Source organism: Musca vetustissima, unplaced genomic scaffold, assembly GCF_032173495.1.
Source record: "Musca vetustissima isolate MV318-11 ecotype Yass unplaced genomic scaffold, APGP_CSIRO_Mvet_v1 utg43444, whole genome shotgun sequence".
Taxonomy (NCBI): Eukaryota; Metazoa; Arthropoda; class Insecta; order Diptera; family Muscidae; genus Musca; species Musca vetustissima.
The window spans coordinates 117,241-140,603 of record NW_026877807.1 but is presented as its reverse complement, the minus strand read 5'-3'; the positions used below and the strand labels follow the sequence as shown (position 1 = coordinate 140,603).

Here is a 23,363-nt window from a genome sequence, read left to right as displayed (position 1 = left end):
TAAGGCCATAATTTGCTCATGGCATTTATTTAAATTAACACAGACACTTATTCATCCATTTAGTCATTCATTCGCTCACTCAGTCACCCGTTCGTTCGTTCATTCATTTGCGTTTCGTGGCATAGCTGAGGTTTGGTAGTTGTTTTTTTTTGTTTTTGGTTTGACATTTGTTTTATTATGTCGTTCGGGCCTAAGGATATGTTTTTTCCCCGCTTCAGTTGTTGGGTGTTTGTCACAGTTAAGCCCTGGTGTTGTTTTGGGTAGAGTGGTAGAGAGGATTTTTAACAATTGCGAAAAAGTTACTTATATTTCAGGGTTGTTGGCATATTTGTTTGTTACGCGATGACATGCCACTCGAGAGGAACCCCACTAAAAAAGAAAAAAAAAAAATAACAAAAACTTTGAATTAAATCTCTTTGACTGAAGTAGGTCTTGGACTTGTCGCCAACGAGTGAATGAGAAGTGTTGCTCTTTTGTTTGACTTTCGGAATAAATGTGTTAATACTAATGTGGGGGGAATTAAAATGTTTCTTCTCCACCCCAACCTTCCAACTGATCTAACATAAATTTATTCCACTTAAGTTAGGGGGGGGGGGGGGGCGAAACAGAAGTTTGAAATAAATTAAAACCCTTCGATATTGTTATTCCTAACTAACCCCATTTGATGGTTGCTTTCCGATTTTGTTTTGCGGAAATTTGGCTTAGCATTTTTTTTTCATGTCCCACCACATCCTGGATTTTTGCATAAACTTTGCTCTCATCTGACATTTCATTTAATTTCGCTTATTTTTCTGTATAACTAATTCTCAACGCGAATAATTTTTTTCAATATTTTATAAGCTTTTTGAAATCAAATGGCAGGAAGCTATAAAACACACACACACACATTTGGGTTTTGCTGAAATTTGCTACCGCCGAAAAGTTACAAATTGAATTGAATAATTGATTTACAATTTTTTTTGTTTGCTGTGTATTTACCTTCATTCAGCATTTTAAGGGAAGGGCAAGCATGAGGTAGAGGGGTGGAGCACAAGAAATCATTGTTTTAATTTATTCCAAATAAAATTACATTTTCAAACAAGCAAAAGTTACAAAACTGATTTAATGAGTTTGAAAAAATGTACTAAGCGGATTATAGTAAGGAAGGGGAAAAAGTCAACATGCTGACAATTGATTGTTGGGAAAATTTTGGGAGGGGTACATAAATTAGTAAATTTCACAGCATTTTTCAAAAACAAAACTGGTTTATTTAAAAATATAAATGCCAATAATTAAATGTAGTGACCATAGAGCGTATGATTTAGATTACTCGTTGATTAGGGTGACGTATGCTTATTAAATATTAACTATACGCCACATTATTTGGAGAAAACATGTTGTTTAAAATGCTTTGAACAGAATTTTAATTTGTCAGCTCTTCTTGCCAGTCGTCAGCATATTCAAAATACTTTGAACATAATTTTATGTTACAGAAAATTTGATCGTTGGAGTGTTTTAAGATAAGAGTCTAAAATCACACATGCAACGCTGATAATACTCTGCTTGTTGGTGGTGGCATTTTATGACGCACACGATGGGAAAACTCTCCACAGATCAAATTCTATTATTAGAACAAATACTTTATTGATAAGTATTTTGTGTTTGAGATTAGGCTAAGCAAGAGTTGTTTACGTAGAACCTAAGGATATATATTTTAAAATAAAATTAGCGTTTTACAATTAGTGCTCAACAAGAACGGTCGGGAGCACCGTGTCTCAATATTATTTTTACTGAGGAGTGCCTCAAAAACACTCATCAAGAACGGTCGGGAGCAACGTGACTTATAATCACCGTGTCTTAATAGTTTTTTATACAGAGTAGCGACTTACAAACACTCAACTGGAACGGTCGGGAGCACCGTGTCGTGTCTTAATTTTTATACAGACGAGCTGCGGCTGTCTGTATATTTTTAATACAAGTATATAACAAATTTCTATAAGATTTTCCCTTTAACCTCATAAATATATATATATATATATATATATAAACCAGTACGGAAAGTATTAAAGTCGGACGGGGTCGACTATATGATACCCTTCACCACATTGGGTATATTCAACAGATGAATCCTAACAGACGTCGCATGAAATTGATCCATAAAAATGTCATTCTGCAACCGATACTAAATTTTTCATTTGGTCAGATATAGAACCTATATCTCAATCGGACTAAAAAATATCTGAACCGATTCTAGACCTAATTCATTACGCTGTGCCAAAATTTCGTGCCAACCGAAAGATATTAAGGGACTTTGGCACACCATTTACCTTAAATCGGACGAAAATATATATGGAAGCTATATCTAAATCTGAACCGATTTTCACGAAACTTAACGCACATCATTCTAGACCTAATTCATTACGCTGTGTCAAATTTCGTGCAAATCGAAAGATATTAAGGGACATTGGTGCACCATTTACATTAAATCGGTCGAAAAAATATATGGGAGCTATATCTAAATCTGAACCGATTCTAGACCTAATTCATTACGCTGTGCCAAATTTCGTGCGAATCTAAAGATATATAGGGGCTTTGGTGTACTGTTAACATTAAATCGGACGAAAATATATAAGGGAGCTATATTTAAATCTGAACCGATTTTCAGGAAACTTAACACACATCATTCTAGACATAATTCATTACGCTGTGCCAAATTTCGTGCAACTCGAAAGATATATAGGGACTTTGGTGCACCATTTACCTTAAATCGGACGAAAGTATATATGGGAGCTATATCTAAATCTGAACCGATTTTCTCGCAACTTGGCACACATTATTTTGGACCTAATTCAGTACTTTATGCCAAATTTCGTGGAAGTCAAAAAATATATAGGGACTTTGGAGACTTATTTACCTTAAATCGGTATAGAAAAATATATATTGGAGCTATATCTAAATCTAATCAGATTTTCTCTAAACTTGGCACACATCATTCTGGACCTAATTCAGTACTTTATGCTAAATTTCGTGCAACTCGAAAGATATATAGGGACTTTGGTGCACCATTTAACTTAAATCGGACGAAACTATATATGGGAGCTATATGTAAATCAGAACCGATTTTCTCGAAACTTGGCACACATCTGTTTGGACTTAATTCAATATTCTCTGCCAAATTTCGTGCAAATCAAAAGATATATTGGGACTTTGGTGCCCCATTTACCTTAAATCGGACGAAAATATATATGGGAGTTATATCTGAAACTTAACCGATTTTTCCCAATTTCAATAGGGTTCGTCCTTGGGCCAGTACTTTATGCTAAATTTCGTGCAAATCGAATGATATATATGGACTTTGGTGCACCATTTACCTTAAATCGCACGAAACTATATATGGGAGCTATATCTATATCTGAACCGATTTTCTCGAAACTTGGCACACATCATTTCGGACCTAATTCAGTACTCTATGCCAAATTTCGTGCAAATCGAATGATATATAGGGGCTTTGGTGCCCCATTTACCTTAAATCGGACGAAAATATATATGGGAGCTATATCTGAATCTGAACCGATTTTTCCTAAATTTCAATAGGGTCCGTCCTTGGGCCAAATAAGTGACTTGTGCCAAATTTCATCCAAATCGGATCATAAATGCGACCTGTACTTTGTTTACAATAGAACATCTACAGACGGACGGACATGCGTAAATCGACTCAGAAAGTGATTCTATGCATATTCTCAAAAGGAACCATGTGTCTATCTCGTTTCCTTTTGCCTGTTACAAACATATGCACAAAGACATAATACACTGTACCACAGTGTGATGAAGGGTATAAAAATTCCGCTCACTGCAATAGAGGTAGAAAACTGTTCCGCTATATCATTCGTATACCACATTTAGATGTTCTAGTGACCACCGGGCGTATGAGTTATAATAATTGTTGGCCAGTGTGGCGTATGCTTTTCAAATGTAAATTATACGCAACATTATAAATAAATAGAAGAGGGTCAAATTTTAAAAAATTCACACTTTGTTTAGGTGTCTCGAAATATATTGTATTTTCAAAAATTCTACGGTTTGCTAACATTTCAAAACTTTCAAGAATTAAGAATCTCCGCTTCACTAACCTTACAAATTCTTTTTTTAGAAATCGACGCTTTGCTAAACTTTAAAAAAATATTTTTTTAAAAAAATCTACGATGTGGTAACCTTTTCAAAAATATTGTGTTTTTAAACTAGGCTTTAAAAAAATATTTTTTCTAACCGATTTCAATTCCTTATACATTTTTCGGTTTTGTTGTATGAATATCCGGTTCAAAAATTTAGAAAACCGGTTCTTTTATCCTCGAAATTGATATGATACGTTTTTTTGCATAACCCTTTATAATTAAGAAAAAAATCGTACCAATCCAGCAGTTCTACATATCAAGGTATATATACTGAAATCATTGAAATACATATAGGGTTTTAGTGGCAAGAATATGGTAAAACGGAGAGTAGAAATTAAAATATCGATTTCTCGTCTTTGAGGACCCCGCCTAAAATCTTATGAGCAACAATGTTGTAGAATATTGCGAGGATGAAAAATAGCATCTTATAATTGGAAATTGATAATTGGAGTCCGGTTCAATGAATTAAGAACGAAAAGGATTTTCCTTCTGGGGGTTTCATATACCCAATAGGAATTTTCCACCCCCATAATCTTATCGCACAAATACAAGCAGTGGTAGACACGATTTTACATATGCTATTCCTTTTGACATTTTTTTTTAATCCGGAGGACCTTTTACAGATGTTCCATACTCAGAAGATGTAATAAATGCCGTCTATATGCAGAACACATTCCATATATATCACATAAGCAGAACCCCCTTCTTATGATATTTTGCAGTGCGAAGACCTTCTCAAAGTCTACAGACAAAATGACGTACACAGTCCATTTTATGAACTTTAATAGATCCGTAAATTCCAAACGTACCTATACGAAAATGCTATCTAAATATCTATCTTTTATGTTTTACATAGTTGTATATTTTTTTTTGCTTTCCAATAATCCGGAATAGGCCCTTAATAGTCATTTATTGTTTCAAAATGCAAAATTTGCATTTGGGACCACAAGGAAGAAGTTGAAGAAAACAAAAATCTGTTAACCTGATTGCTTTGGTATTTTTTTGTTTTTGGGAGGGCCGGTGCAATTTGTGTTATTTCTCTTCCTTGCCCAAATGAAATCAACCAAATATGCACAAGGTCCTGTGTGGTGAATACTGAAGTAAACAATTGTGTGTATGTGTTACGTTCTTGCCTTTTTTGCAGTCATATTCTAAGCAAACTGCTGCTGGTCAAAATGTTTTCTTCTTCATCTTCTTTTTTGCAAATACCACCACAAATACTCCATGGCTACAACACATTTGCAAAAAAGGCTAAAGTTGAAATTCATGTCAAAATGAGCTTAGGTTGCATTTTTACGAAAATGTCCTTTACACAAAAATGTTACAAAAAGCAAAAAACGAAAAGAGATATTTGGGGGGTACCATCTGTCTACGGTGGCATAGAGACCAGCTAGAGCATCAGCCGTATGTTACAACAATTTACTTTCATATCGGATTACTTTGATTTGAAACAAGCAAGTGATTGCGGTCCACAGTATTTTTATGGGTAATCTTAAACAACACCCAAAAGTGTGCTACATTAATTCTCAATATTATTTGAATGTAGATACGATTTCATATAAAAACCAGTAAGGAAAGTAATAAAGTCGGACGGGGCCGACTGTATGATACCCTTCACCACTATGGGTATATTAAACAGGATTATTAACATGAAATTGGATGAAATAAAATATGGATGAAATAAGTGTGAATCTACCCAGACCTATCAATAAACATGTCATTCGTTTGGGACAAAAGTATGTAAATCGACTTCATACAAATATCAATAGGTCATCATCCGTTGGGCTATGTCTGTACTTCTAGAAAACGCAACTACGTAATTCTATGCTTAATTTTGCTCAAGTTTGATGTCAATATGACTAACATGAGGAATTTGATGCCCAATTTAGTTAAAATCCGGCGAAAATATATATGGAAGCTATATCTAAATATGAACCGATTTCAATGAAACTTGGTTCCTTGGTGTGCCAATTACTTAAAATCAATCTATATTATAAAGGAGCTATATCAAATTCTGGACCGATTTTCACGAAACTTGGCAGACATCATTGTAGACTCAATTCAGTACGTTATGCCAAATTTCGTGCAAATCGAAAGATATATGTGGACTTTGGTGCACCATTTACATGAAATCGGACGAAACTATATATGGGAGCTATATCTAAATCTGGACCGATTTTCACGAAACTTAGCAGACATAATTCTAGACGCAATTCAGTACCTTATGCCAAATTTGGTGCAAATCGAAAAATATATAGGCACTTTTGTGCACCATTTTCATGAAATCGGACGATACTATATATGGGAGCTATATCTAAATCTGGACCGATTTTCTCGAAACTTGGCAGACGTCACTCTAGGCTCAATTCAGTATGTTATGCCCAATTTCATGCATATCGAAATATATATAGGGACTTTGGTGCACCATTTACATGAAATCGGACGAATCTATATATGGGAGCTATATCTAAATCTGGACCGCTTTTCTCGAAACTTGGCAGACATCATTCTAGACCTAAATGATTAGGCTGTACCAAATTTCGTGCAAATCGAAAGAAATATATGGACTTTGGTGCACCATTTTCATGAAATCGGACGATACTATATATGGGAGCTATATCTAAATCTGGACCGATTTTCTCAAAACTTGGCAAACATAATTCTAGGCTCACTTCAGTTCGTTATGCCAAATTTGGTGCAAATCGAAATATATATAGGAACTTTGGTGCACCATTTACATGAAATCGGACGAAACTATATATGGGAGCTATATCTAAATCTGGACCGATTTTCTCAAAACTTGACAAACATAACTCTACGCGCATTCAGTATGTTATGTCCAATTTCATGCATATCGAAAGAAATATAGGGACTTTGGTGCACCATTTTCATGAAATCAGACGATACTATATATGGGAGCTATATCTAAATCTGGACCGATTTTCTCGAAACTTGGCAGACGTCACTCTAGGCTCAATTCAGTACGTTATGCCAAATTTCGTGCATATCGAAATATATATAGGGACTTTGGTGCACCATTTACATAAAATCGGACGATACTATATATGGGAGCTATATCTAAATCTGGACCGATTTTCTTAAAACTCGATGGCAAACATAACTCTAGGCTCAATTCAGTACGTTATGCCAAATTTCGTGCGAATCGAAAGATATATAGGTACTTTGGTGCACCATTTATATAAAATCGGACGAAGCTATATACGGGAGCTATATCTAAATCTGCACCGATTTTCACAAAACTTGGCAGACATCATTCTAGGCTGAATTCATTACGTTATACCAAATTTCGTGCAAATCGACAAATATATAGGGTCTTTGGTGCACCATTTACCTTAAATCGGACAAAAATATATATGGGAGCTATATCTAAATCTGAACCGATTTTTCCCAATTTCAATAGGGTTCGTCCTTGGGCCAAACAAATGAGCTGTGCCAAATTTCAGCCAAATCGGATCGTAAATGCGACCTGTACTTTGTTCACAAAAATACATGGACGGACAGACGGACGAACGGACATGCATAAATCGACTCAGAAAGTGATTCTATGCATATTCTCAAAAGGAACTATGGGTCTATCTCGTTTCCTTTTGCCTGCTACAAACATATGCACAAAGACATAATACCCTGTACCACAGTGTGGTGAGGGGTATAATAAAATGTTGTAAAATCCAGTTGATCGCTGAAAAATACTAAATGTTGTAAGTTACCATAAATTTTGAATTTGAAGCAGGGAAAAAAGTATATTTTTGAAAGGACCAACAAGGCCTGGATTTTAAAAGGATATGTTTCCAATGCACTAATAAGGCCTGCCCCAAAGGACAAATTAGACATGGATTTTTGAAAGAATATTTCTGCAAAGGACTAATAAGGCGTGACGTTTTTAAAAGGATATTTTCAAAGGACAAAAAAGGGACAAATTTTTTAAAGAATATGTTTCTTCCATTAACATATGAAGTCCTCCAAATGACCTTCAACATAGCAAATATTTCCTGTCTGTCTTCTATAGCTTTAATAAATGCTGTTTACATTTTCTAATCTTAATTTAAATCATTAAATTTGAAAATTAAATTTACATTAATAATTTACCTATTTAATTATATCCAATCAGTCATGTGTTAATAAAATTAATCACATTCACTTATGTGGCATATCATATTACATGACATATGCTTGACTGAACATGAAAGGATACATTACACATTATGATAAGGATACATTTCACATTTATATTTTCTTTTTAATGATGTGTGGTTTTATTATTAGGAAATCCCACCAAAACGATCATTGACATAAAGTTAACGATTATGATGATGACAAATAAAAAAAACCGAAGTCAAATCAACAAAGAAAAGGGATTTGAAAATTTTTACAAAATGTCATTTCCTTTAAGCTGGAAATCCTTTTAACTACACTGCAAACCAATCAATTCATTGTGTGTTTGTGTGTGTGAGAGAGAGTAGCTAAACACAAAAATTGTTTTTGGCCTATGGACAATTTCCGTTAAAACCATAGCTAATACTTCCGAATTTGTTGGCCTTTCAAATTTTGTGTTACAGGAAATGGTGGTGGCAATAGAGGAGGGAATCAACTTTTCAATTTTCAATGAATAGACGAGTTTTGGCAATTTTTGGCCAGTTGTTGTTGGCCAGTGAAAAATCAAAAATGAACATAAAATGAAATGGCGTTTTTACACACTCGCTCACTACTCTTCTTTTGGCTTGCTTGATTTGACCAATTTTTTTGATGAATCAGCATTTGTTGGAAAAATAACCCTGAACAATAGAGTGAAAAAAGAAATACATTGAAAAGTTTTGTGACCGTACATAATAATGAACCTGAATGTGAGCTGCTCTCGCGCTTCTATTCAATGTAGGGAGGAGGATGTAAACAAAATTCATAAAACTCCAAAGACTAGAAAAATGAAAATGATTAATGGAAATTTGGTATGTTTTCTGGGTTATAGATTTTCCCAATCCATTATGTCATTCCCAATTAAACCCACGTATATTATATATATATATATATATATTAGAATTTAAAACAATCCCAACGGAATTGAGATAGACCCATAGTTCCTTTTGAGAATATGCATAGAATCACTTTCTGAGTCGATTTATGCATGTCCGTCCGTCTGTTGATGTTAAATTGTAAACAAAGTACAGGTCGCATATATATTCTGATTTGGATGAAATTTGGCACAGCTCATTTATGTGGTCCAAGGACGGACCCTATTGAAATTGGAAAAAATCGGTTCAGATTTAGATATAGCTCCCATATATATTTTCGTCCCTACATATGTTTCGATTTGCACGAAATTTGGTAGAGCCTACAGAATTAAGTCTAGAATGATGTATACCAAGTTTCGTGAAAATCGGTTCAGATTTAGATATAGCTCCCATATATAGTTTCGTCCGATTTAATGTAAATTGTGCACCAAAGTCCCTGAAAATCATTCGATTTGCACGAAATTTGGTATAGCTACTAATTTAAATATAGAATGATGTGTGCTAAGTTTCCTGAAAATCGGGTCAGATTTAGATATAGCTCCCATATATAGTTTCGTCCGATTTAATGTAAATGGTGCATCAAAGTCTCTGAAAATCATTCGATTTGCATGAAATTTGTTAAAGCCTACAGAATCAAGTCTAGAATGGTGTGCGCTAAGTTTCATGAAAATCGGTTCAGATTTAAATATAGCTCCAATATATATATTTTCGTCCGATTTAAGGTAATTGGTGCACCAAAGTCCTTATATATCTTTCGATTTGCACGAATTTCGGTATAGGGTACTGAATTAAGTCTAGAAAGATGTGTGCTAAGCTTCGTGAAAATCGGATCGAATATATATTTTCGTCCGGTTTTGACCGATTGACACAACATACTGAAGTTAATATAAATTAATCTCTGGCAAGTTTCCTTGAAATCGATTCAGATATAGATATGGCATAGCTTCCATATATAATTTCGAACTATTCATGGTAATTGTAAACCAAGTAATCAATGGCTATCTGATTGAGATTAAATTTTAAACCGTGAAGCTCACCAAATAGGGTGTGTCAATATACAGATCACATATTTCAGTTCGTTCAATTACATGTCAATGTTCCTTCAAAAAGGCGACGTCTGTTAGGATACATATGCAGAATACAGGGTATCATATAGTCGGCCCAGTCCGATTCTACTACTTTCCTTACTGGTTTTTATTTGATATTTGTTGATGCTTTGAAAAAATAATCTTTAAAAAATCCAAGCCTTGTTGATGCTTTGAAAAAATAATCTTTAAAAAATCCAAGCCTTGTTGATGCTTTGAAAAAATAATCTTTAAAAAATCCACGCCTTGTTGATGCTTTGAAAAAATAATCTTTAAAAAAGCCACGCCTTGTTGATGCTTTGAAAAAATAATCTTTAAAAAATCCACGCCTTGATGATGCTTTGAAAAAATAATTTTTAAAAAATCCACGCCTTGTTTATGCTTTGAAAAAATAATTTTTAAAAAATCCACGCCTTGTTTATGCTTTGAAAAAATAATTTTTAAAAAATCCACGCCTTGTTGATGCTTTGAAAAAATAATTTTTAAAAAATCCACGCCTTGTTGATGCTTTGAAAAAATAATTTTTAGAAAATCCACGACTTGTTGATGCTTTGAAAAAATAATCTTTAAAAAATCCACGCCCTGTTGATGCTGTGAAAAAAATAATCTTTAAAAAATCTACGCCTTGTTGATGGTGTGAAAAAAATAATCTTTTAAAAATTCACGCCTTGTTGATGCTTTGAAAATATAATTTTTAAAAAATCCACGCCTTGTTAATGATTTGAAAAAAAAATCTTTGAAAAATCCATCCCCATGTCCTTTGGAAAAATATGCTTCAAAAATGCTTTGAAAAGACATTCTTTAAATATGCTTTGAAAAAATATTCTTTTCAAAATCCAAAAAGATTTTGATTTTTAAAGACAATATTTAATGTGATTATTTTTCTTCGAATGATCCCAAAACAGTACGTAATTGTATATTTATACCAAAAAATATTTGAAAAATATTTTTTCCATAATGGCTAATAAAATACATATGAACAGCTAAGAAACCCCTTGACGTTCTTCCTACCTTAATATCCATGAACACGGCCAACCGACCACCTCAAAAAATACAACATTATTTTGTTAGACGAAAAAATGGACATTAGAAAATAAATTGCCTGTTATGGATTAATATATCTTAGCACTAGGCTAACAACGAGAACACGAATCGTTTAATGTCACTTTCATTATAAATATATATGTGTGTGTATGTGCATACCAATGTATTTGACAACAATTTATGTATGACTATACTACAATATTATAAAGTGAACACCTTTAAATTGTCGGTAGTACCTTCGGCATTCACACCTAGAAGACCCCGGACAAGAACCTAACATCCAACATAGTTGAGGGGAGAGAAGAGTGGAAACAGGTATTTGGAAATTGTTGTCAACATAATCATCGTCATTATTCGCATAAACAGTGTAGAACACATTGAGCCAAGTATATAACATTAGAAACCTTGGCTTGTGTCAAGGAGATGGCTCATCAGAACGTTATGTAGCTGGGAAACAGAAGTTTCCAATACTATGACAAAACTTGAGACTATGGAGCATGGGGTTCATGAAAACGTTCCACGGTGTTTGGCTTACTTTGGCTTCTCAAAATGACTATGTCAGGGTGTGTTTGTATGTGTGTGATGTTTATGATATTGTATTGTAAATTTGCTTTCATAAAACAACCTTTGATTATTTATTAGTTAAACGAAGATTACATTTAATGACCCACTCCTATCAAATTTATTGGCCTAGTAGGGTGTCTGCTGTTGTTGTTCTCTTATCTTCTATTCATAATGTAGATGGCTAATATTCTCCGGCAACGATAATATCCGAAGGAGACTATTTGGTCTTATCATTAAAGAACAACAATTTAAAATTTAAACAAGTGTCAGTGTAAGAGGAAGATTGGAGATTGATTGGAGGAGAATTTTCCCTATCATGAAGAGAATTTTATAAACAAATAACCAGTAAGGAAAGTAGTAAAGTCAGACGGGGCCGACTATATGATACCCTTCACCACTTTCGGTATATTCAACAGATGGAATCATAACAGACGTCACATTTTGGAAGGACCATTAACAAAAAATTAAACATGTCATTCTGCAACCTATACTAAATTTTGGTCAGTTAGAGTTGCTTTTTACAATGGGACAAAATTATGGAAATAAATTTAAAGTAAAATATCGAAATCTAAACCTATTTCATCGAAACTTGTCACATGTTAGGTTACACTTACTTCAGTATGTTTGCATTACATTCGGCCACATTTTGAGTTCTTCATATACTTATAAATCCAAATTTCGTGCAAATCGAAGGGTACATAAGGACATTGGTGCATCATTTACATAAAATCAGACGAAAATATATATATATATATATATATGGGAGCTACATCTAAATCTGAACCGATTTTCACGAAATTTAACACACATTCTTCTAGACTCAATTCAGTACGCTGTGCTAAATTTCACGCAATCGAAGGATATATAGAGAAATTGGTGCACCATTTACATAAAATCGGTCGAATATATATATGGGAGCTATATGTAAATCTGAACCGATTTTCACGAAATTTAACACACATATTTCAAGACTTAATTCAGTACTCTATGCCAATTTTCGTGCAAATCGAAGGATATATAGGAACTTTGGTGCACCATTTACATAAAATCGGTCGAATATATATATATGGGAGCTATATTTAAATTTGGACCGATTTTCACGAAATTTAACACACATATTTCAAGACTTAATTCAGTACGCTGTGCCAATTTTCGTGCAAATCGAAGTATATATAGCGACTTCGGTGCACTATTTACCTAAAGTCGGACGAAAATATGTATGGGAGCTATATGTAAATCTGAACCGATTTTTACGAATTTATTTTTCTCCAGTACGCTGTGCCGAATTTCGTGCAAATCGAATGATATATAAAGTCCCTGTGCCAAATTTCGTGCACATCGAAGGATATATAGCGACTTCGGTGCACTATTTACCTAAAATCGGACGAAAATATATATGGGAGCTATATATAAATCTGAACCGATTTTTACGAAATTCAACACACATCTTACTAGACTTAATTCAGTACGCTGTGCCAAATTTCGTGCAAATCGAAGGATATATAGCGACTTCGGTGCAATATTTACCTAAAGTCGGACGAAAATATGTATGGGAGCTATATGTAAATCTGAACCGATTTTTACGAATTTTTTTTCTCCAGTACGCTGTGCCGAATTTCGTGCAAATCGAATGATATATTAAGTCCCTGTGCCAAATATCGTGCACATCGAAGGATATATAGCGACTTCGGTGCACTATTTACCTAAAATCGGACGAAAATATATATGGGAGCTATATATAAATCTGAACCGATTTTTACGAAATTCAACACACATCTTACTAGACTTAATTCAGTACGCTGTGCCAAATTTCGTGCAAATCGAAGGATATATAGCGACTTCGGTGCAATATTTACCTAAAGTCGGACAAAAATATGTATGGGAGCTATATGTAAATCTGAACCGATTTTTACGAATATTTTTTTCTCCAGTACGCTGTGCCGAATTTCGTGCAAATCGAATGATATATAAAGTCCCTGTGCCAAATTTCGTGCACATCGAAGGATATATAGCGACTTCGGTGCACTATTTACCTAAAATCGGACGAAAATATATATGGGAGCTATATCTAAATCTCAACCGATTTTCACGAAATTTAACACACATCTTTCTAGACCTTTTCCAGTACGTTGTGCCAAATTTCGTTCAAATCGAAGTATATATAGCGACTTCGGTGCAGTATTTACATAAAATCGGAAGAAAATATATATGGGAGCTATATCTAAATATGAACCGATTTTTCCCAATTTCAATAGGGTTCGTCCTTGGGCCAAATAAGTGAGCTGTACCAAATTTCATCCAAATCGGATCAGAAATGTGACTTGTACTTTGTTCACAAAAATACATGGACGGACAGACGGACGGACATGCGTAGATCGACTCAGAAAGTGATTCTATGCATATTCTCAAAAGGAACCATATGTCTATCTCGTTTCCTTTTGCCTGTTACAAACATATGCACAAAGACATAATACCCTGTACCACAGTGTGGTAAAGGGTATAAAATAAAGTAATTCGGACGAAACAACAAATTGCTGATTTTTAAAGAATATTTTTGTAAAGCATCAACAAGTCGTGGATTTTTTTATAGAATATTTTTTAAAGCAACAACAGGGCGGGGATTTTTTATAGAATATTTTTTCAAAGCCTCAACTAGGCGTGGATTTTTTTAAAAAATATTTTTTTAAAGCAACAACAAATTGCGGATTTTTAAAGAATATTTTTGTAAAGCATCAACAAGTCGTTGATTTTTTTATAGAATATTTTTTTAAAGCAACAACAGGGCGGGGATTTTTTATAGAATATTTTTGTAAAGCATTAACAAGGCGTGGGGTTTAAAAAATATTTTTTCAAAGCAACAACAGGGCGGGGATTTTTTTTAAAAATATTTCTTCAAAGCAACAACAAGGCCTGGATTTTATAAAGATATTTTTTTTTTAAAGTAACAACAAGGCGTGGATTTTTTATAAAGATATTTTTTAAAGGAACATCATGTTTAGTCAAGGTGATTTTTGGTAAATATTTTTAATTGTTAGAATTAAACAAAAACACACAATGATATGGCAACACTATTAATAACATGCCGATAATAATCTTGAACAATTAATGTGACAACATTTAATGGATTTTGAAACTGTTAATTTTATTTGATGGACTTGGTTTCGTGCCATTTGTGTTGCGGTCGTATCGTTTCCGACACATTGAGGGCATTGATATTAATGAAACACACACTCACACACATACTCGTATGTATAATGACCTCAAATTTATTTTTATGTGTTAGTATGTAAAATTAATTAAATGATGTTTTACGAAGGAGATTATGTAGAGGAGGGAGAGTAGAGGAAAGGGTAATGAAATGGGGTTTTAGAAGGAACTGTAAATAAATCGTAACTGTATTAAATAACCTGGGGTAAAACAAAATTTCCAAACTTAAATGTACCAAAATCTGTTTAAAATCTTAATGTTTTGAAGTAGGAGTTATAAATCTAATGCTATCTAACCTAGGTCTTTGAAATAAATATTTTTTTAAATTTCCTCTAAATATTCGATGGTATTGGAAAACATTTCTAAAAAATCTACGTTGATTAATGTAGAGTCCCTGGAAAATATTTTCAAAAATTCCCATCCTACTTTATTGATGGTCTTTGTTTTTTTTTTTACATTCGAACTACAAGTATGCGAAAAGTACTAAATTTGGTACAATTTCTTAGCATGGAATTTGGAATGCGAATTAGGGTTGAAATGTAGGGTCTATTTAAGGATATGGTTTTGAGAGCGTGTACTCATGTGTATGAAAAGTATAGTACTTTTCATACATGTACTATATTTGGTACATATTTAATTTGGAGATTCAAATCGAGCTGCAATAAGAGATGACCTGTCAGAAACAGTGACGTAAATGACGTACATTTCCGACGTATAATACATACGTCAGAAACGTCGGAATCCTACCCAAATCCATTAGGTTTTTGACAAAATAGCTATTTCCGTTAATCAAATTGGAAATTACGCATGTTTACTCAAATCCATAAAAAATTGAAAATTTTCTTCTCAAAAAAAAAAAAAAAAAAAAGTTTTAAGAAATTTTTATCAGTTCTAGCAAGGAATAGTCAGATATATGTAAAAATAATACATATTCTTGAAAATAACTTTATATGCTGATAATATTGAAATAAATGACGTTTTCGAGGTTTACACCTTTTTGACAGTCGAAAACCTAAAAACTCGTCACACGGACCATCCTTGGCTGCAATCCAGAAATTTGAAATTAACATTACTGTCGGAGTGTAGGATTGGGATATGTACGTAGTTTTGGATTTTTTTTACATAAGTGTACGAAAAGTACTAAATCGTAGTATAGTTGGTATAATTTGGATTTGGGTGAACCAATAGAGCAAGAACAATGAAATTGAGAGCCAATATCATTGTAAGGGTGTAGGATTAGGGCCAGGATTCAGTTCAAGCAAATGATATTCATGGGTACTAAATGGTACTAAATTTGGTACAATTTTAATTTTAGGCGAACCAATAGAGCTAGAATCATGAAATTTGGGGTCAGGATCACTGTTGGGGTGTAAGATCGAGATATATAAGAAGTTTTACTAATGTGTACTAAATTTGGTACAATTTGAATATAGTTGATATAGTTGAATTCCCGAAACTTGGATTTATGATCACTGTTGGGGTGTAGGATTAGGGTATGTAGGAAGTTTTGGAAATTGGTTCTACTATGTACTAAATTTGGTACAATGTGAATTGTGGGTAAACCGATATAGTTGAATTCCTGAAACTTGGATTTAGGATCACTATGGTGGTGTAGAATTTGTGGGTAAACCGATAGAGTAGGAAGTTTTGGAAATTGGTACTACTGTGTACTAAATTTGGTACAATTTGAATTGTGGGTGAACCGATAGATTTGGAATACTGAAATTTGGATTTAGAATCATTGTGGGGGTGAAGGTTTGGTACAATTTGAATTGTGAGTGAACCGATGGAGTTGGAATCCCGAAACTTGGATTTAGGATCACTGTGGGGGTGTAGATTTGGCAATTCGTACAGGTCTGTACTAAATGTGGTACAATTTAAATTGTAGGTAAACCGATAGAGTTGGAATCCCGAAACTTGGATTTAGGATCACTGTTGGGGTAAAGGATTGGGGTATGTAGGAAGTTTTGGAAATTGGTACGAATGTGTACTAAATTTGGTACAATTTGAATTGTGGGTGGTCCGAAACTTGGATTCAGGATCACTGTGGAGGTGTAGGGTTGGGTTATGTAGGAAGTTTTGGATATTCGTACTAATGTGTACTAAATTTGGTACAATTTGAATTGTGGGTGAACCGATGGAATTGTAATCCTGAAACTTGGATTTATGATCACTGTTGGGATGTAGGTTTTGGGTTAGGTAGGAAATTTTGGAAATTCGTACTACTATGTACTAAATTTGGTACAATTTGGATTGATAGAGTTAGAATTCTGAAATTTGAATTTTAAATCATTTTGGGGGGGTGTAGGATCGGGGTATGCAGGAAGTTTTGTTGGATGGTTGAGGTGGGTACTTTTGGAAATAATGTGTGCTAAATGGAACTATATTTCTACAATTTAGATTTGAGTGAACCTTTAGAGCTCGAATCAGGAAATTTGGTACTATATGGTACTCGAATTTAATTTATGGTCGATATTAATGTGTGGATTGGTTAGTTTTGTTTTTGACATATGCAGTTTTCTGTGAAAATAAAATAATATGTTAATACATGTACAAATACATTTTCAATTCTTGATTTTTTTTAAGTCATTAATTTTCTTTAAATCCAACCATATATAGAGTCCTTAAAAGTATCCTTTCAAAATTATTTTTATAAAATGCAGAAATTAACGAATTTTTGTCGAATATTTTAACTACGTTTTACATTATCATTAGTCCCTCCCATATAATTTTCATAAAACGATTCCTCCCGATTTTATGAATTTTGAAGGTTGTAGCTGCATTTATTAGCCAAGGAGGAAAGGAATGACGCTTCGGGTTCCAAGAGTAAACAATAATTGAAAGCAAGTTTTATGGGTCCAACAAATAAAACGAATATTTTACATCGAAACCACACTATGAAAATTCATAGAAGACTGCATTAAGACATATTTAATGTTTATTAACTTTATGATTAGCTCAAACATGTAATGGATGAGAAGGTCCTCGCATATGCCCACACGACCATTGTGCATCCCTGGCATCTTTAAGGCTGGCATTTTCCTTATAACCTACATTTTTATTTTCCATTATCCCAAAACAAAACAACAACTACAATTTACCAACTTTTACGAACCACTTAATCATAAAAAGGGGAACTTTTGATGGCCACAACTTGAGGCAATAAATGTGTGGGCGATAACATTTTCATTTCCGTAATGCATTTATTTCTTTCCAAAAAAAAAAAGAAAACCGAGAATTACACAAACACCCACACACATACTCATATAACCCTAATGGAATATATTCTCCAACATAAATTAACAATAAATTCCTTGCCCAACAACTTACCTCTTCATATATGAAATGATCAATTTCCTCCAGTGGCCGTCCGTACATATTCTCCGGAAATGGTTCAAATTTCTTTGGCAGAACATCACCATCTTCGACGGTGGCTTTATTGCGCGGATGAAAGCCATATTCACGAACCAATTGGATGTGACGGGTTTCATTTTTGATTTTCGATTTTTGTGTGTAGGCAACAACCTGCTGTTTGGCAACTGTAAGAAAGAGGAGAATCGAAAAACAAAATTAAGATATGAAGATAAATAACGATGAAAATAAATGTTAATGTTGAGTAGTAATAAACATTAAATATGAAAACGACAACGGAAAAAAATGTTTCAAGGATAAAGCACAGCCACATTGCTGCTGACGAAGAAGCTATAACATCCGTTCTGTTTATGTCTTGTTTTTGCCCTCCCCCCCATTCTCCTTTATGTTCGTCTTGTGCAATATTTTTGTTGCCTCTGACACATGCCGTTGTTGCAATTTAAATGTAATTAAGATTTCTTTATTTTCTTTGTTTTTTTTTTTTTCATAAAATGATTTATTTTATGAATCCATGGAACACGTTCGCTAAGTGGGTAATCTGTGTACCTGACAAGTCGGCATGTACATACATCCATACATACACATTTATTTATATTGTGTATGAGACTTTATATTAATTATTTATGAAATTACCACTTACAGATGATGGTGGAGCTCCTGCCTCAGATTATCAAAGTTATTTTTCGTAATACAAGAAGTTAAGGGAAATGACAAGGGACTATCGATACATTTTATTTAGTCCTTGAAAAAATATTTAAAAAAAATCCACACCTGTATAAGTCCTTGAAAACAAATATTTTTAAAAAATCCATGCTTGTGTATAGTCGTAGCGAGGGCGTGGGGGATGGTAGAAACCAAGCAACGGTTCTGATTGGCTTTAACATGGCAAAGTCCTGGCTTGGTCCCTCTTTCATCTCAATTGTGGACACTGACCTTCCTGCGGTGTCACCTGGGTTAACTATTTTCATCATCCATTGAAATAGTGAGCTGAGTTCACCCATAAGAACTATAGAAAAATGGGTGGAGGCGTCGGGTTAGTTGCCCACACTCGGAAACCCCTTCTTACTGAAAATGAAAAAGACAACGAAAAAGAACACCAAAACCCCCCAATGTTGACGACCCCCGTAAACGTGTAAAGTACCACGATCTGCCAATCTGCACTTGGAATGAGCGTACGTTGTATAGAACAGGCGCAGTGTTCCCTATGGCGGATGTACTCAAGAAGTACAAAGCCGATATTATTGCCAGGAAATGCGATGGAAAGGGACAGACGTAAGTAAATCAGACGATTCCGCACTGTATTATAGCTGCCATGAAACAAGATGTGAATTTGGCTGCGAATTTATGGTTAATAGGAGAATAAAAGACCTCGTCTCCAGATTCACTTCAGTAGGTGAGGGAATTGCTATCATCCATATAAAAGCGAAGTTCTTCTACATCGGTCTTATTTGTGCCCATGCTCCGACCGAATACATAGATGAACAGTCCAAAGACATATGTTACGAGCACATAGAAACAGCATATGACCGTTGCTCTGGCCATGACATTAAAATTCTGCTAGGAGATTTTAATGCAAAATCGGAAGGGAAAATATTTTTAACTCCACCGTCGTAAAATTCAACATCAGACAACGAGGTTGTTTGACTTCACGACAGCAAAAAACATGGTAGTTAGCACCTGAATTTCTCCCGATCAAACAATGAGAAATCAAATTGATCATGTTGTGATAGACGGAAGGCACTCATCCAGTGTATTCGACGTTCGATCGATCCGATCCGAGCGAATATCGATTCGGACCACTACCATGTAGCAGTCAAGGTTCGCACTCGTCTTATATAGCAGCAAAGGTTCGATCTAACACAATACGGAAACTCGACGTCGAAAAGCTGCAAACACAACAGGTAGCAGAGGCCTACACCGTTCAACTTACCCAACTGCTTGACGAAAGCACCCCTTGTCCCGATAATAATATAGAAGACAATGGCAGAGAATTGCCCACTCCCTTCAAGCTGCAACAAAAGCAACACCTGGGTACCAAAGACCACCATCCTGACCGTGGTACGATCAGGAGTGTCGTAATGCTGCTGATATGAAAAACGCAGCGTATAGGGCGGACAATAGCAGCACTTAATGCGATGGAGAATTATCGGAAGAAAAGGAGAGAAGAGAAACGTATGTTCAGAAAAAAGAACAAGAAAAACGTGAGCGTGAGCAAATCGGGATGAACAGAAGTGAGAATGAAGTTCGAAAATTTTACTAACGTGTAAAACACCAAACTGAAGGCTTTGTAAAGATGAAGAAGGAAGCCTGGTGACAGATACAGACAGCGTGCGGAGGATTTGGAAGGAGCATAATAGATGACGGTATTGCACTTTATACCACCTAGCCAAGATGAAGTCAGAATAGCAATCAATCGGCTGAAGAATAATAAAGTAGCAGGTGCCGATGGGTTACAAGTCGAACTATTCAAGACTGGTGGTCAGATGCATGCACCATGTCATCGCCATGTCTGCGATTTGTATTCCTGCAAAATTAATACGGCTATTCAGAATAACTTCGAGTGGCATAAGGTCAGTAGTTAAAGTCGGAAAAGACCTATCGGAGCCCTTCAATACCGAATGAGGTTTCAGACAAGGTGACAGTTTGTCGTGTGATATTTTTAACATCCTGCTGGGAAAGGTCATAAGAGACGCGAATGTGAACAGAAATGGCAATCTGCACACCAAACAACACATGTTACTCGCCTACACCGATGACATTGATATAATGGGTCGAACATTGCGAGCGGTAACAGCCACCATTGAGAAGGAGTCTGCCAAAGTCGGCCTGGCAGTAAATGACGAGAAGACCAAGCTGATGGTATCAATGCGCAAAACGTCAAGTAGACTTGGACCAACTGTGGAACTTGAGAACTACAGCTTCGGGGTAGTTAAAGATTTTAAATACCTTGGTACCGCCATAAATAAAACAAATGATATCAGTTTTGAAATTCAAAGAAGGATAGTGTTGGCCAACAGGCGCTACTATGGTCTGAACAAAAAACTCAAAAGCAGGGTGCGAAGAATGATTAAAATACGCTCTTTCTCACGAATTCTCACGGGCGAGAATTCGAATATTTTCAATTTATCGCGAATGATAAATTTACAATGAATGAAAAAGCATTTGCAATCTCTCGCGAATGTTCTCATTGTACGAAAAATTCACGAACGATAGAATTTCGCTGCAAGTGTCTTCGATTCATTCTTTCGCGAGCATTTGTTTCTGAAGAACATTCTTTTGAAAAACCAAAAAAACAAATGTTCGAGAACACTGTTAAAAACAACAACAAACAAAAATATCATAAAAAAAGTAAACACCCACACAACGAATGAATGTGTGTGTAGCAGAAAGTGTATGGAATAACAAACTTTGGCGAGAATTCGGGAATGTTTGTTTTCATTCGTGAGAGAATGTCAGAAAGAATTTCAACCACCAAACGAAACGAACAAACGTTGTTGTGTGCTCTCAATCGTTTGTTATGTGTGTGTGAACATTCGTTGGCGAATGTTCGTTTGGTAAAGAATTTATCGTCATAAATTCATTCGTAAAATGAGCAAAAAACGAAAAAAAATGTATTTCGAATCATTCGCGAGCGAAATTTTTGACCCTGCTTTCGCTCGTTTCGTTTTGTGGTTGAAATTCTTTTTGATATTCTCTAACGAATGAAAACAAACTTTCCCGAATTCTCGCGAATGCTCAAAACAGCAACAACAATAACAACAAAGTTCTTGAACTCAATTGTTGTTGGACATGTGTTTTGTTATTCGACATTCATTTGGTGTGTGTGTTTACTTTTTATACCCTACACAACTCTGTTGTCTGGGTATTATAGCTTTGTGCAGCCCCAAAAGTTTGTAACGCAGCGAAATATTGGTCCTAGACCCACCATTAAGTATACCGATCGTCATATCTCGACTAGCTGAGTCGATCTAGACATGTGTGTCCGTCCGTCCGTCTGTCCATTATAATTTGTAAACACGATACAGGCCACAGTTATGGACCAATCTTCACGAAATTTTGCATGTAGGATGGGTTCTGGCCAATGAAGACCCCTATTGTTTTTGGAAAAGATCGGTTAATATTTAGGGGATCGCTCCTAAGGCCGCAATTATGACCCAAACACCGCGAAATTTTGCACGGAGAAGGGGATCGAACCAAAGAATAAGTATGCTTGTTTTGATAAATATCGGTCAATATTTAGCGGGTAAACTGGACACTGACTTTTGTGTGAAAGATTACAAAAATTGTATTCTATGGGGTATATATTTGCACCTGAAGGTCCTAGACCCGAGAAGTTGATAGTATGTTCAAGAGGAGTGGTTGACCTTTAAATTGATACCACTTATATTGTCGTATGTTCTCGGATGCGGGACTTACACATAAATATTTACAGGTGCTTACGTATTCATATATTATTTAGTAACCCAATACCACACTAGAGGGCGGAATTATAGCGCTGATCGCTTTGAAATTTTGCATGAGGTTCAAGTTATGGTCACCGACAACGCCTAAAATTTTTGGTGATGATCAGATAATAATTTTGGGATGAAATGGACCGAAAACTTATTTTTTGGTTTTTTTCGAGTCGATCTATAGGCCAAAATTGAAAGCCGAACATCACAACACAACCCACGGTGAAGGGAATCTGAACAAGTGATTAAAAGGGCTGTACTGAATATTGGTAACATTTTTTGACCTCTAGTCGGTCAAGAGGGTGCAAATATCGCGAGATATTGCCCAAGCTCGGAATATAGAACCACAGAAAGTTATAGTTTCGTGGAAGTTGTGTAGGGTATCATATGGTCGGCTCCGTCCGACTATACTGTTCCGCTCACTGGTTTTATGATATTTTTGTTTGTGGTTGTTTTTAGCAG

At 34.9% G+C, this 23,363-nt stretch overlaps 1 protein-coding gene across 1 annotated transcript in view; it reads right to left on the bottom strand.

The window, feature by feature from the left end:
- The window catches only part of LOC133322471 (sodium channel protein 60E-like), a gene marked incomplete at its 3' end in the record, with an annotated part of 114,708 nt that overhangs the window by 86,536 nt on the left and 4,809 nt on the right, over positions 1-23,363 (bottom strand). Inside the window, exon 2 of the mRNA XM_061531466.1 lies at positions 18,409-18,617. Coding sequence (XP_061387450.1) covers positions 18,409-18,617 — 209 coding nt within the window. The remainder of the gene's footprint in view (positions 1-18,408; positions 18,618-23,363) is intronic.